This window comes from Pan paniscus, chromosome 2, assembly GCF_029289425.2.
Source record: "Pan paniscus chromosome 2, NHGRI_mPanPan1-v2.0_pri, whole genome shotgun sequence".
Taxonomy (NCBI): Eukaryota; Metazoa; Chordata; class Mammalia; order Primates; family Hominidae; genus Pan; species Pan paniscus.
The window spans coordinates 181,411,617-181,427,824 of record NC_085926.1 but is presented as its reverse complement, the minus strand read 5'-3'; the positions used below and the strand labels follow the sequence as shown (position 1 = coordinate 181,427,824).

Here is a 16,208-nt window from a genome sequence, read left to right as displayed (position 1 = left end):
AGAGGATGAAGATAGACGATCTGCAGTGCCGCCAGAAATGAGAATGTCAGGGATAAGTGGGGTTTCCATGGTTTACAAAGCACGGTTGTTGGATCATTGTGGGGTCTCAGACTCCTGGGAGGAGGAAGTGGGAGGATCATAGACTGTCTCCTGTCCATCCCCTCGCTGACGACTTGGGTTATTGAGCCACTAGGAGTACAAATGTGAAGCAGGAGGATTATAGACTGTCTCCTGTCCATCCCCTCATTGACGACTTGGGTTATTGATAGCATTAGGAGTACAAATGTAACAGCCACCACCGGAGGCTTCCTGCTCACGGATATGAGGTGGGAGATGCACCAAAATAAACACACAGCACTCACAGTGGACTCTGAGAGGCCACTCCTCTTCCAGAACCCCCTCCCACACACCTATTCTAAGTAATTTCTAACCCTGTGATTACTCACAGAAAGAAGAAGAATAGAAGTTGCTGGCATTTGTAGTAACAGGATGAGAAAGTGCGAGACTTCCTGTTATGTGTGTGTGACAGCTGGTGATAAGTGGAGGGCCCTGCACAGGAAATCCGCTCAGCTTCTGCAATGGGGCCTGCCTGACACTTGGGCGCTCCTTCAGTCTCGATGTTGATGGCAGGACAAAGGGACGCCTGGACCATGGGTGATGTGGTCGAGAAGAGTTTGGAAGGGCCCCTGGCACCTTCTACAGATGAGCCCTCCCAGAAAACAGGAGACTTGGTCGAGATCTTAAATGGGGAAAAGGTCAAATTTGACGACGCGGGACTCTCCTTAATTCTTCAGAATGGCCTGGAAACCCTGCGAATGGAAAACGCTCTGACAGATGTCATCTTGTGTGTGGACATTCAGGAATTCTCCTGCCACCGCGTGGTGCTTGCCGCAGCCAGCAACTATTTCAGGTCAGCATGCCTAGGACCAGAGTCAAATTGGGTGCAAGTTGCAAGGAAGAGGTGTGTTGGTGTGAGAGCCCAATCTTGAACAGTTGGCCATGATATTTATGGTTTACATATATATTAAGGCTTGTGTGTCTACTTAAAATATAAGAAAGGACACTATCACACTTTATTTTATTATTTATTTATTTATTTATTTATTTATTTATTTATTTATTTTTGAGACGGAGTTTTGCTTTTGTTGCCCAGGCTGGAGTGCAATGGCGCAATCTCGGTTCACCGCAACCTCTGCCTCCTGGGTTCAAGCGATTCTCCTGCCTCAGCCTCCCGAGTAGCTGGGATTTGCAGGCATGCACCACAACACCCGGATAATTTTGTATTTTTAATAGAGATGGGGTTTCTCCATGTTGGTCAGGTTGGTCTTGAACTCCCGACCTCAGGTGATCCACCCGCCTCCGCCTCCCAAAGTGCTGGCATTACAGGTGTGAGACGCTGCGCCCGGCTTATCACACTTTAAATTTTAGGATTTAGGCCACATTAAAAGAGAGATTGGCATCATTTAAAAGCAATGTTTACATTCTATAGTAAACCTTTTGTGTATATTTCCTTGTTCCAAAGGATGGAAAATTACTGAAGTCATGGGGATTTTTTTCCCCCTTGGTCTGACTGGTGTTGGAAACATAATGTTGTCTTTGTTAATCAACAGACATAGAGAAAAAGGATGTGGCCCCTCTTCTGGAGTTATCAAATGACTTGTTACAAATTAGGGGCTTCTTGATGTGTAGGCAGTGTGGGGAAAGGGAAAGCAGTTACAAAGATGCTTTAGATGGGAGAGGCCTCTAGTTACGATAAACTGGTGATCTCATAGTGGGAAGACCTGAAGTCAGGAGACTTGGTTCCTTCTTGACAGTGAAACTTTAGGCAAGTCACAAAGTGCTCTGAATGTCTGTTTCATCATCTGTAAGGTGAGCACAATGATGATCACCTTTCAGGGCTGTCATAATTAAACAAGAGCGTGAAAAGGGTCCTACACAGTGTCTAGCATATAGTAAGTAGATGCTCAATATATCTTTCTTGGAATTCTTTTTCTGATTCTGCTTGATTCAGCTAAGGATGACTTATTGAGTGTTTCCCATGAGCACGTCCCTGGGGTAGGAATTTTATAGCGCCGGGAACCCAGTGAACACACCTGATCCAGTGTTCTCCATATCAGCATGGACATGGGGGAACCAGCCTGCAAGGGCAATGTGGATAATGAAGAAAGTATTTGGGAACTTGAAAAGAAATACCCTTAGAATTCTTCTTAATGAGATTCTTCTTAACTCTTGATTCTGGCTGAGGAAATTGAAAACGATTAACCTATGAAAGTATTATGGAAAGTGTTTTCTTTCTTTCTTTTTTTTTTTTTTTTTTGAGGTGCTTGGGGGGAAACGTTTCTTTGTAATTCATAGAGCAGGATCAGCAGGTTGCTATGGGACTCATTAGGTCTCCTGTGTCGATAAGACAAGGGGATATCTGGGTTTGAGGGAAGTAGTGGCTGCTGTGTGCCAGACAGACATAGTTATCTGATTTTATTTTTGTAACAGCATGATGAAGGTGGCTGATATCTCCTTTCACAGATGAGGAAATGAAAACTCAGCATTATATATCTGGTCATTGCTGGAGCAGGGACTGGGTATGTTCTGGAAATCCTTGCTACTGCAATGCAAGCTGCCACTAGGTCTGGGACTTCATTCCATGGGAAGTGTGTAAAATATAAAGTGTAAACACAGCCATCAAAATGGGTTGATATAAACACATTTCTCCACCAACCTTGATCACATGCTTTCACATTGACTGCAGCCCCTCTCAGGAGTGAGTGAAGTCAAGTTAGCTCAATGCCCTGGGGACGCACATTTAGGTTTATCCTTTTGTATCCCTTGCTATCATAAAATGCATACCTGGAAGCAGTTTTGTTAGTGGGTTGGCCTGGCTGTGGACCAGGCCCACTGGCTGTGTGCCCTCGAGTTGATCCCTGGTCTTCTCTGGTTCTTGGGTTTCTCATCCTAAATGGGAATTTGGGCTTGGGTCCTTCCAGCCCTGCTGATCTAGGATACTTAGGGAAAGTCTCTGCCGGTCATCAGAGGAGGCAACGGCAATGAGAAGCTGGAGAACATGAGGGTGAAGGCATCTGACTGTGTATACAGAGCCTCTCCCAAAACTGCCTGGTCATGAGAGGAAATTCCTTCAATTCTTCTCTTCAGAGAAGTGACTTTTGCTTCTTCTCTTGGGATTTTCAACGTGACTTTCCTTCTACAATGAATACTGTCCTGGAGACAGGATTCTTTTTTCCGGTGCTACTATTCATATCAACTCCTGTTTGTGGAGCGCTTACTGTGGGCCAGGCCCTGTAGCTTCTGTATCACATACTCTAGTCCACTCCACCCTCACAGCAACCTGACAAGGCAGGGAGTCCTATCCCCAGCCTACCAACGATGAGCCAAAGTCCAGAGTGTCACAGCAAATAAAAAGTAGCCAAGCTGGGATTTAGACCTAGGGCTGACGTTAAATCTGACATGGTCTCACTTTGTGTCTCACTCTCTCGCTTTGTGTCTAAGGTTTTGAAAGGGGTTCTTCGTATGCTCAGGTTTAGGGAGGTCAAAGAGTCTCTCTGTCTGAGAGGCTTTCTTTTTTTTTTTTTTTTGAGACGGAGTCTCGCTCTGTCGCCCAGGCTGGAGTGCAGTGGTACAATCTCTGCTCACTGCAAACTCCGCCTCCTGGGTTCAGGCCATTCTCCTGCCTCAGCCTCCTGAGTAGCTGGGAATACAGGCACCTGCCACCACGCCCGGCTAATTTTTTGTATTTTTAGTAGAGACGGGGTTTCACCGTGTTAGCCAGGATGGTCTCCATCTCCTGACCTCAAGATCCACCCGCCTTGGCCTCCCAAAGTGCTGGGATTACAGGCGTGAGCCACCGTGCTCGACCAGTCTGTGAGGCTTTCAACACAGTTCTCTGTGTTTTGGAGGGCCTGGAAGCTGGTTATAAAATTATGTCATTTTTTTCCTTTATTCACTGAGAAAATAATTACTTTCCACTAAGGGACTGACAATAGTTTATTAAACAGTCCCCTACGGACAGACATTTGGACTATTTCTAATCCACATTTTGCTATTACAAACAATGTTGTAATGAATAACCTGAAACATGAGTTTTTTTCATATGCATTTCTTGAAGGGGGTTTGCTGAGTCAAATGCATCTGCAGTCTTAGCGGTTATTGCAACTTCTCTTTCATTGGGGTTGAATCATGTTGCGTTCCCCATGGCATCACCAAAAGAGGGTGTCATCCAACCGTTGAAGTTTTACCAATCTGATAAATGAGAAAGAATATCTCAATTTAGCTTTAATTTGCATTTTTCTTATTTTTAGTAAGATCAAACATCTCTTTGTATGTTTAAGGGGCATCTGCAGTTCTTTTTTTGTTGAACTGTCTCTTCACTGCCTTTCTGTTTTTCATGTATTTTTTTAAATTAAATTTTATTTTTTATTAAAGATATGCAAATAGTAAACAAAGCGTTAAATAGTATTTAAAGGCTTATAATGAAAAAACAAAAATTCCTATTTCCTCCTCCACCCTGTCTCATGCGCCAAAGGCTACCACTTTCAACTTCTATTTGTTTCTTCTGGCACTAGCTCTATATTTCTGCAAAATACACTTATACTGCTCTTTCTTGATTTTTCAGTGTTAGACATCATTCACTGATTTCAAATAAGGATTTAGTATCCTTACCTAACCTCTTACCATAAGCTTTCCTTCCCTGTAATCTTTCAACATAATGTTATCACAACAAGAGTTTACATTATTATGTTCACGAAAACCTTGTTCTCTGTTGAGCCAAATTACTCAATGATCACGTTTCTTTTCTTGTAAACCTTTTGTCTTTCCTGAAGTTATTAATTCACTCATTTTTTCATTTGCTTTGTTTTGGGGTGTCTTTTGCTCACAGCCTCACAAAAATCTTTCATATGGTCCAATGCATCAAAGAATCTACCAGTTCCATTTCCTCAGAATCTTCCTGCCTTGCATCATGTTACACATGTTCCCTGGATTTGCAGGCTGGCTGGGATTCACCTGCTTCTCCATCATTCCCCGGGACTGTCTGCTATGTTGAATGGAGCCTTCTCCCTTCAACCCCTATCTTTCTCTTCCCTGGTTTACCATCTTACCCTGATAAGCACATTCTCCAATAACTTCCTAAGAAAGAGTGCATGGGAAGTAATTTTTTTTTTTTTTTTTCTGAGACAGAGTCTTGCTCTGTCGCCCAGGCTGGAGTGCAGTGGCACTATCTCCGCTCATTGCAAGCTCCGCCTCCTGGGTTCATGCCATTCTCCTGCCTCAGCCTCCCTAGTGGCTGGGACTACAGGCGCCCGCCACCACGCCCAGCTAATTTTTTTTTTATTTTTAGTACAGACAGGATTTCACCATGTTAGCCAGGATAGTTTCAATCTCCTGACCTCGTGATCCACCCATCTTGGCCTCCCAAAGTGCTGGGATTACAGGCGTGAGCCACTGCGCCCAGCCCATGGGAAGCAAATTTTTAAGGCCTCGCATATATTTTTGTTTTGTTTTGAGACAGGGTCTTGGTCTGTTGCCCAGGCTGGGGTGCAGCAGCTTGATCATGGCTCACTGCAGCCTCCCTGGGCTCAAGCAATTCTTCCACCTCAGCCCCCCAAGTAGCTGGGACCACAGGCATGTACCACCATGCCCGGCTAATTTTTGTATTTTTTTAGTAGAGATAGGGTTTCACCATGTTGGCCAGGCTGGTCTGGAACTCCTGACCTCAGGTGATCCACCCACCTCCGCCTCCCAAATTGCTGCGATTACAGCTGTGAGCCACCCACCACGCCTGGCCTTTCTTTGATTTTAAATAACATTTTGATATTTCACAATGATGTGCCTTGGAGGGGTGTGTGTTTGCGTGCGTGTGTGTGTATGCGTGTTTTACTCCAACCATTATGCTATGCATTTGATGAACCCTTTTAATCTGGAGAGTCACATCCTTTAATCCTGAACATTTCCTCATATTACTGCCTGGTAATTACATGGTTACTGTTTTCCTTGTTTTCTATTTCTGGATCACTTATTCAGTAGATGTGGACTTCTAGAACAGTCTCTAGCTTTCTGATCTTCTCTCTCCTGTTGTCCATCCTCTTATCTTTCTGTTTTACTTTCTGGAAGATTTTTCTCAATTTTATCTTCCAACCTGTTGAGAATCTCAGTTTTTAACTTCCAAGACTTTTTTCTTGTTTTATGTATGAAGCTTCCTTTTTATAACATCCTGTTCTTGTTTTGTGTAGGTCATATTTTCACTTAATCTCTTTGAGGTTTATATTTTTTAAAAAACCACTCTTCTGTTTTTGTTTGTTTGTTTTTTACTGTTTGTTTTCACTGTATTTTTCTCTTTGTTTTTGTCTCTTTTATTCTATTTTATGTATGTATTTATTTATTTCCTAGAGACAAGGTCTCCCTATGTTGCCCAGATAGTTTCAAACTCCTGGGCTCAAGGGATCCTCCTGACCTGGCCTCCCAAAGTGCTAGGATTACAGGCATGAGCCACCACACCTGGCCTCTGTCTTTTATTTTAGAGGCTATACTTAAATATCTGGTAGTCTTTGGATATCTATTCATATTTAAGAGTCAAGCACTAACATGGTGAAACCCCATCTCTACTAAAAATACAAAAAATTAGCTGGGCGTGGTGGCACACGCCTGTAGTCCCAGCTACTCGGGAGGCTGAAGCAGGAGAATTGCTTGAATCTGGGAGGCGGAGGTTGCAGTGAGCCAAGATCATGCCACTGCACTCCAGCCGGGGCAACAGAGGAAGACTCAGGTGTCCCGACCTGACGAGTGCCATTCAAGTTGGATTTAGCCATGAAATAAGTTACAAAAAACTTTACATTTATCAGCATTTTGGGAATTTTGAAACTACAGATAAGGGATTATAGATATATAATGCTGAAATATTTACTATCATATTGGTTCTGATCCACAATATTGGAAAATATTAAAAGTGGAAAATATAGGGCCTGACCCTGGTGTTACAATCGTTGGCTTCACTTGAGTTCTCAAGTGTACCCACTGTGGCAGCAGCAATCCTCAACACATTTGCTGTTAGCCAGATTTTTAATACAGACCTACATGGCCTTAACTCATTCTTGTTTTTCTTGGCACTTATTCTCTTTTTTTAAATTTGTTTAAATTTTACTTTAAGTTCTGGGATACATGTGCAGAATGCGCGGGTTTGTTACATAGGTATACACGTGCCATGGTGGTTTGCTGCACCTATCAACCCATCATCTAGGTTTTAGGCCCTGAATGCATTAAGTATTTTTCCTAATGCTCTCCTTCCCCTTGTTCCCCACCCGCCGACAGGCCACGGGGTGTGTTGTTCCCCTACCTGGGTCCATGTGTTCTCATTGTTCAACTCCCACTTATGAGTGAGAACATGCGGTGTTTGGTTTTCTGTTGCTGTGTTAGTTTGCTGAGAATGATGGATTCCAGCTTCATCCATGTCCCTGCAAAGGACATGAACTCATTCCTTTTTATGGCTGCACAGTATTCCATGGTGTATATGTTCTTGGCACTTATTCTATCACCTGGGCTTTCTGACTCTTTTCTGACATCTTACGCCATTATGGAGACAAAGCTCAGGATTACAACATCTACATGTGGCTTAAGAGTAGTCTCTTGCCCCACTTTTCTGCCATGCAGTAATTGGTTAATATGTAATAATGATTAACAAGTGCATAGATTGTGCTCACAATAACCTTCCCATTCCTGGCCTTATGCCTGATTTTTGTAGCTGGCGGGTAAAGTCCTCTCAACATAGCCTCAAGGAACCAGACCTAGAGACTGCGGTACAAGACAGGAGTGAGACAGGAATCCAGACAAGGATTCCAGGCAGCAGCATCAACAAAGGAGATTGCTAATGACTCAGCCTCAGCCTGGAAGCTTTTCTATGCATGAAGGAAGGGCCAGTCATGAGACAGGGCAGAGAAAAGCCTGATAACCCCTCCCCTCATCACTAGGACTCCCCTCCCTCTGCCAACCCTGGGAATCACAGCAGGGCTGCCCTCACAGGTCACTGTCACTTATAGAGTGTGCCACATTTTGCAGTGAGCTGGGCTTCCCAAATGGTGAGAACCAGTTTCTGGTTCTAGCCGCAGTGAGGTCCCATATATTTTCAGAGCGCACTATCTTTTCACCTTGCACACCCTGACCCTGCTTCCTTGTCTCTTTTTTAACCCTTTGATCCAGACTGATGTCCTAAGGCATGCTGGGTCCTTGCTGCTATGGGGGTCTGTCAGCTCAGCCCCCAGACATAAACTGGAATGAATGTTCCAACAGTATCCTGCCTGTGCATGTGTGTACGAGCGACAAGGAGGCTCTGATTTTTACATTTCCTCCTCATTTTCAGCTTTTGTAGCCTACACTAGCAAAAGAGTCTTGGGGAGCTGAGGGGTCCTAGGAAATGACCTGTTAGCCACATTTCTGTTCTCTGTGAAGAGGCCTGTTTTCAGTTTAGACATCATGGGGAAACCACTCTTCCCATCAAAGTGAGCTCCCCCAAGGATGAAATGGACACCATGCTATCTACTTGATATTATGAAGACTGAATGAAATAAAAAGAATCCAGCAAAGTGCCTGAAAAAATGTAGGCCGTCCATATTCCAAACTGAGAAAAAATGCTTAATGCAAAGATTACCACGTCACGTATAAAAACAAAATACTGGAAGCAACCTAAATGTCCACAGTGAGAGAATGATTTTCATATTATGCCTCTGTTGAAATTGGTAGCAATATAATAAATAGTCATTATGAAAAGCATGGAGCACCGTAGGAAAAATATTATAATGAAAAGAGGGGGCAAAGCAAGATGCAAAATTGCATGTAAACTATGGAAAGATATGCATGTGAGAAAAGGTAGACAAATAACACCAAAATGAAAACTGTTAACATTATCAGAAAGCCCCATAATCCCTTACCCAAAAATCTGGGAGCCAGATGTGCTTTGCCATTCAGAATTCTTTGGATATTAGCATATCTTAAATGTTATATAGCACCTCCAGCACTCTTTAGTCTAATGCATTAGTACTTCAGCAGTGAGTATACGAATAGTTGTCCTAAGTGGAATAAATAAAGACTCTGAGGTCGGGCGCAGTGGCTTACGCCTGTAATCCCAGCACTTTGGGAGGCTGAAGCTGGTGGATCACCTGAGGTCAAGAGTTCAAGACCAGCCTGGCCAACGTGGTGAAACACCGTCTCTACTAAAAAATATAAAAATTAGCCAGGCACGGTGGCGTGTGCCTGTAGTCCCAGCTACTCAGGAGGCTGAGGCAGGAGAATCGATTGAACCCGGACGGCGGAGGTTGCAGAGAGCTGCGATCATGCCACTGCATTCCAACCTGGACGACAGAGTGAGAGATTCCGTCAAAAAAAAAAAAAAAAGACTTATGGCACTGGGGTTTCAGTCCGGACTCGCCACTTGTTGGCTGTGTAAATCTTGGAGGAGTTGCTTGGCTCCTCTGAGGCTCAACGCCGATGTCTACAATAGAGTGAGGCTAACAATTTACGTCTACCGATCCCAGCAAGTTGTGAAATGCGAATAGTAAAATGGATTCATTTATTAATTTATTTGCCCCAACACTTTATGCGTGGTAATAAGTCAGATTTCTTGGTTCTGAGAAACAGAAATCAACTCTGGCTTATTCGAGAAGAGGAATTTATGTAAATGATAGTAGGAACTCATAAAATCCCCAAAGAAGTTTGGAGAACCAAACCCAGAAGACAAACAGGTGCAAGGGAGGCTAGACAGGGGCCAGGACCGCAGCCCGAAGCCACCCAGGACTCCTGTGGGGAGGACTTCCCTGCTGCTGTACAATGCTGGGGCCACAGCTGCACAGCTGCAGCCACTGGCACTGCTGTCAGGGCTGTCTCTGGAAGCTGGAGGCTGCTGCTGCTTGTCCTGCCTCCACCCAAGCAGGCTTTCCTCTGTCCGGGCTTGTTGATATCAACGGCTTCCAATTCAAAACTATTTGCTAGGCCTGCAATATATGCAGAATAGATGTTAAAGTATCATGAAAACTACACAGTTATGAGGGGATTCCATGACCCTTGTCACATAGGCATCAGAGATATGGATCCTGAGACCCAAATATGCAAGAAGGTAATTATTAGCACGTTCACTCCTCTGCTCCCTGCAAAACTGTGAGGAGCCCTGGATACACTTGTAGGGATGTGTGGCATGAAGGCATCATCCATCATGGGTGGACTAAAAGCAGGTTGAAAATGCAAGCCATGTGAAGGCAGTGACCACCTTATTCTTCTCCTCGATGCCATTGCAATGGCTGACACTCAGCAGACATCCTGTAAATGCGTGAAGTGAACGAACACTTGGATCTTCCTCCTGCAGGTCCAGTCACTGATTAAGTAGCATCCTGGCCAGAGCAGGAAGTCCTCACAGAGTTGTGTGGGAAGCTATTGGGCAACTTTAGAAAAGGGAAAGATGATAAAATGTGGCTATCACAGGAAAAATGGGAAGGAACAGTTCCAAAATCCAAAATGCCTCAGAATATTATGGATTGAACTGGTCGCTCATGTGACCACCTGCATACAGATGTGCCATGCATACAATGTGACTCTTGCAGTTCTTTTGTTTTTTTGCACTGGGAGTGGGGAGAGGGGTTCTGCACCAGGGCAGAAGTGCCATTAGGTCCTTTGATTTTTCAAGGAAGTGTCATCTCTGTCACCCCTACCCATGATGTCTAAACTGAAAACAGGCCTCTTCATAGAGAGATCCACAGCATGTGGATATTATTTCAATCAAGATTAGAAAATCTATTCTTCAATTTTAGATAATCTTCCATGCAGCTCCCAACTAAAACACAACAGAGAAATATTTTCATCATTCATAGCTCAAGTTGTGAGCTTTATCCCTGCATCAAACCCATGGATATGCAACTGTCCCTCCATGAAAATGTTTTTTCAGGACAAAGGTCTAACATGGTAAACACCAAACAGTCCACGAGAAGAGCTGGCCACATGCAGAGCCTTTGTGTTTTTGGTAAAACTGCCATGAGCGCAACGTCCATTTGCGCTGCTTCATATTCCTTTATTGGTGAGCATCTTTTGGTTTCGAGGGAAAGGAAATCAAGTCAATCAGCTTAGGCAAAGAGAAAGGTATTTGGTCACATTATCAAATCATAGGAAGGGCTGGGATGCAGCAGAGCCCAGGGAGAAAAGGAACCAGGCCCTTTCGTGCAGCCTGCGTGCTCTTTCTCCACCCCTCACTTGGCTTCTCTCAGGTTGGGTTTCTCAGGCTGACTTCTGCCACACGGTTGGGAGTTTGCCTATTGGCTGCTATGAGACTCCTAGCCTTGGCTCTGGAGGGAAAATGAGGGACTTTCTCTACCTGTGGCTTGAAAAACCCCTGGGAAAGACTCTGATTGGCTCAGCCCCATTCAGTTACCCAATCCTAGGCCAATCACTGTGCCAGGGAGGTGGGGCACAATGATCAGCCCAGCCTAGGTTGGGAGTCCACCCTTGGCTAAAGAGCTGTGCGTGTGTGTGTGTGTGTGTGTGTGTGTGTGTGTGTGTGTGTTTGAGAGAGAGAGAGACAGAAGATAGAAAGGCGGAGAGGCCTGTAATGACGTGAGAGCTCCCGCCTGAACCACATGATTTGAGTGGGGCCTGGATGGGGAGAAGAGCATTTCCCGATATGGAGAGATGCTGGACAAAAGGAAAAATAAAGTCCGCTAAAGAGGGGTAACAAACACTGCTTTACTTTCTTATTAGCCAATTTGTCGCACTTTTGCCTTTGCTGTGACTGTCAGGAAGCTCTGTGGATTAACTTTCCTGAGCCTTGGTTTCAGAGATATATTCTCCTTCGACTTTAATTTCTTAATTCTTGTATTCTTATTTTTATTGTTACTGTTTTGTGTTTTATGATCCCTCTGCTTCTTTTGTAAAAGCCTTCTTAAATGCTTTTGGTGAGGCCATCTCCACGTAAAGATAAGTCTCCTTTGCTGTGAAAGAGTATCACTTAGGCAACCTACATGTCCTCTGCGAGCTGTAAAGGCTAGCATTCTTTTACTGTATTTAACTTCTATGGAAAACGTTAAGGCCACCATAATTACAAGAGTGCTGATACTGCTATGGCTTTTTTTTTTTTTTTTTTTTTTGAGACTGAGTTTCACTCTTGTCGCCCAGGCTGGAGTGTGATGGCCTGATCTCAGCTCACGGCAAACTCTACCTCCCAGGTTCAAGCGATTCTTCTGCCTCAGCCGCCCGAGTAGCTGGGACTACAGGCGTGTGCCACTATGCCCGGCTAATTTTGTATTTTTAGTAGAGATGGGGTTTCACCATGTTGGCCAGGCTGGTCTCGAACTCCTGATCTCAGGTGATCCACCTGCCTCGGCCTCCCAAAGTGCTGGGATTACAGGCGTGAGCCACCACACCCGGCCTCATGCTATGGCTTTAAAACACAATCAAACCAAAACTAACAGGTTGCATCATAGCCCTTTCTGAAGAGATGCTCTGGGATCCACAATAAATAATAGACACTCAGCAGGTTTGCATATAATGATTCAGGTCCAGGGTCCAGTAAGACCTTATTGGATTGAAAAGATCATGTGTCTTGTAGAGTAAGCTCAGGTTTATGGAGGGCTGAGTATCAAGGGCGTTTTGGTGTTGGGGGAATTTTGGGAGAGGTGGAGGCCCAGTGGATAACTCCTGGAAGGTGGAATTTTATTGTATTATTGTATATAGCGAACACAACACAAAAAAATAGGACAGAAGAGAACAGAGATTAGGGAAAGTTAGGAAAGTGTCAGGTGACTAGCAGTGTCTTTAAAACTCAGGATAGCAGGCTGGGTTGGCAGACGATGTCTGTCTCATTAGCAGGTGGGCCTGGAAATGGAGGGGGAGAGAATTCTTAGTAACTGCTATGAAAATCCTCACTCCTCCCGAGCATGGGAGGAGCATCTCCAGTGTACCACCGATGATTAGCAGGCCTTCAGTTAAGGAGCACTGCATAGTATTATCTCTCTCTCTCTCTTTTTTTTTTTTGAAATGGAGTTTCGCTCTGTCGCCCAGGCTGGAGTGCAGTGGTGCGATCTCAGCTCACTGCAACCTCCATCTTCTGGGTTCAAGCTATTCTCCTGCCTCAGCCTCCAGAGTAGCTGGGATTACAGGTCAACACAACAAGATAGTTTTTGTATTATTAGTAGAGATGGGGTTTCGCCATGTTGGCCAGGCTGGTCTTGAACTCCTGACCTCAGGTGATCTGCCCGCCTCAGCCTCCCAAAGTGCTGGGATTACAGGCTTGAGCCACCTCACCCAGCCAGTATTATCTCTCTTAATGTGCAAATACCTGGAGGGGAAGGAATGCAAAATGTTAAACTTTCAGAACTACAGTGCTGAGTGGACTTAGTGAATTTCCATCCATCTGTCCATCCATCCATCCACCCATCCATCCATCCATCCATCCATCCATGTATCCATCCATCTGACACAAATTTATTAAGTGCCTACTCTGTGGCAGGCACAGAGTTTACAAAGATGAATAAATTATGGTTCCTGCTTGACCTGGAAATCATCATCTAGTTAGGACAGAGAGATAAGTAAATTGATGTTTACTGTACAGGGTGATAAGTGCTATGATGCAGCTCTGCACAGGGGTTATGGTGGAGCTGGGCACAGGGGCTGTGAGAGGTTTGCTACATGGGAGCTATAGGAGCTTACAGAAGGGCATTAAATCAGACGGAAGAAAGAGCAGTCTGAGAAGGCTTCCTGGCAGAGGTGATATCTGAACGGAGTTTTGAAGGATGAGTAGGCATTGGCCAGAAGGGGCCAGAGGGGAGAAAGGAGAAGAGAGGAGCATTCCAGGCAAAGAGAAACACATCCGGGAAGGTGCCACGCAGTGTAACCACAGGTAGAAGAGTAGGTTGAAATAAAGGACATGCATAGGCCAATAAGGCTGAGAGACAGGCATGGTCAGACCGGGAAAGGTTTTGTTGGGTGAAGCTGTGGAGTTTGAAACATGACTTACAGATAGTGGGAAGCCATGGAAAAGTCTTTAAGTAGGAAAGAGATGTGATCCAAGATCTCCCTTAAAATAATCCTTTGCACTATGGGTATGGAGGGTCCCATCAATCTAGGCAGACCCTTAGGTAAGTTGCAAGAAATTTCAGTGAGAGGAGATGAGGGTTGGAATTAAGGTATAGGCAGTGTGGTTGGGGAGAAGGCCTCCAGCAACATTCACATCCTCTCTGAGGGCCTGCAGGGCAGCCGGACCACAGAGAGCATGAGGGAGAGGCAGCGCTGCCCAGCAGGGAAGGGTAGGGGGAAGTGAGGTTAGGAGGGCTGGAACACAAAGCAAACTGACTCCACTCTTTTGTGAGGACCAGCTCTGAGCCTCAAGATTGGAAAGAGAAAGAGAAAGTGGTCTGACCTTATCAACCCTTCTCCTGCCCAGGCTATCCCGTTTTAGAGCAAAGCTCATAAACAAAACATCTCAAGTTCTGGACTTGCAATTCTTGAACACCTTGGAGATAGAGCCACAGCTATTATTAAAATATGTTCCCCTCTCTTATCCACATCTCTGATAGAGACCACTGCTGGCTTTTAGGGTGCCTTCCTTTGGTTTTTTTGTTTGTTTGTTTTTGTTGTTTTGTGTTTTTTAGAGGCTTGCTATGTTGCCCAGGCTGGACTTGAACTCGTGGCCCCAAGTGAGCCTCCTGCCTTGGCCTCCCAAGTAGCTGGGACTACAGGCATGTGCCACCACACTCAGCCCCTTCCTCTGAATGTAAATAAGTTACCTGGGAGGACCAGTTAGAAATGGGGGCCCCTTTCTGGGGGTTGCAATCCACATTAGTGCACAAGGCTTGGCAGGTGTAGGGGGCGCTGGATTTTAGCTCAAGTCAAGCCTGGCCTGTGCACTCCTGCGTGTAGCCCAACTGTGGCAGCTCCTCCTTCACGTCTAGATTCATAACTGCTCCCCATCCCCAGCTGGAGGAGCTCCTGTCTTCTGTCCCTTTCCCTCTGGATTCTGTATCATGAAAGCCCAAGGGACAGGCCTGGCAGTCCAGATTCCTCTGTGGCAGCTGGCGGAGGGAGCAGCCTAGAACGCACATAGGATCATCCTTGCCTGTCACAAGGGATACCTTTTATGACTGGAGGAGCCTTAGCATTTGAATACCTTGGGGTAAAGACTGGGGCCAGTGCCAGCTTGCAAGTTTCTAAGTGGTTAGAACCAGGGAAGGCTCAGAAAAAATCTTTAAGCAGAGGCTGATCCCTAACTTCTGGACAATGACATGGTCACAGGGAAGCCACATGGTCACAGGGAAGCCACAGAGTCCTGGAGGTGGGAGTGGAAAGTGGAAAAAGAGGGTCATGTGGAGCCTCCGGGCAATAGCCTGGTCGGGATGTGGTGGTGGACGGCGAGCGCAAATGCGGACCCTGCTCCAGGCCCAGAGGGGAAGTGAGAATCTGAGCCGACCTCGTTGGGTTGTGAGGGAAGTGGGGTTTTGTTAGGGGAAGCCAGGTTTCATCTTCAGGAAGGAGGTGGAAGATGTGTAAAAACAAAAGCAGACAAAGGTAAAGAATAATCACCATGTTTTGTAAGTTAAACTCTCAGGTAGGAGAGCTTAGGGTAATCATCAATGGGGCCGGGTGTGGTGGCGTGTGCCTGCAGTCTCAGCTACTTCGGAGGCTGAGGTGGGAGGATTGCTTGAGGCCAGGAGATTGAGGCCAGCCTGGGCAACAGAGAGATCTTGTCTCAAAACAAACAAACAAGCAAATAAACAAACAAAAACGGGCCTGGAGTTCCAATTCAGAGAATCGCTGGGATTTCTTTTGTCCAATTGTATCACTCCGCCCTGCGAGTGACAGACATTCAGCTTGAACTGGTCCAAGCATAAAGGGGAAAAAAATAATTTATTTGCTCATGGAATTAAAAAAAGTCTGGGGTAATGGTTTCAGGTATAGTTGGGTCCTCGTGCCCAAATTAATGTTACCATGACTCAGTTTCTCTCTCCTTCTTAGTCCCGCTTTCCTCTGTGTGAGTTTCTCTCTCAGGGAATGTATTCACACATGAGGACAAGCAGGTAGCCAGCATCTCCAAACTTTCATGTCCACCAGCTCAGCAATTCTAGTGGGAAGAGACAGCTTCTCTTTCTCAGTAATTCCAAAGAAAGTTCTGGAATTGGCTCCAATTGAATTGGCTTCTTCCTATTCCCATCCCTGAACCAATCATTGTGGCTTGGGCT

General features: G+C 45.2%; 1 protein-coding gene across 1 annotated transcript in view; it reads left to right on the top strand.

Moving 5' to 3' along the window:
* Positions 1 to 527: 527 nt before the first annotated feature.
* Positions 528 to 16,208, top strand: part of KLHL6 (kelch like family member 6) — a 64,639-nt gene continuing 48,958 nt past the window's right edge. Inside the window, exon 1 of the mRNA XM_003831990.5 lies at positions 528 to 910. Within this exon, the coding sequence (XP_003832038.1) occupies positions 618 to 910 (293 nt within the window). The 5' untranslated portion in view covers positions 528 to 617. The remainder of the gene's footprint in view (positions 911 to 16,208) is intronic.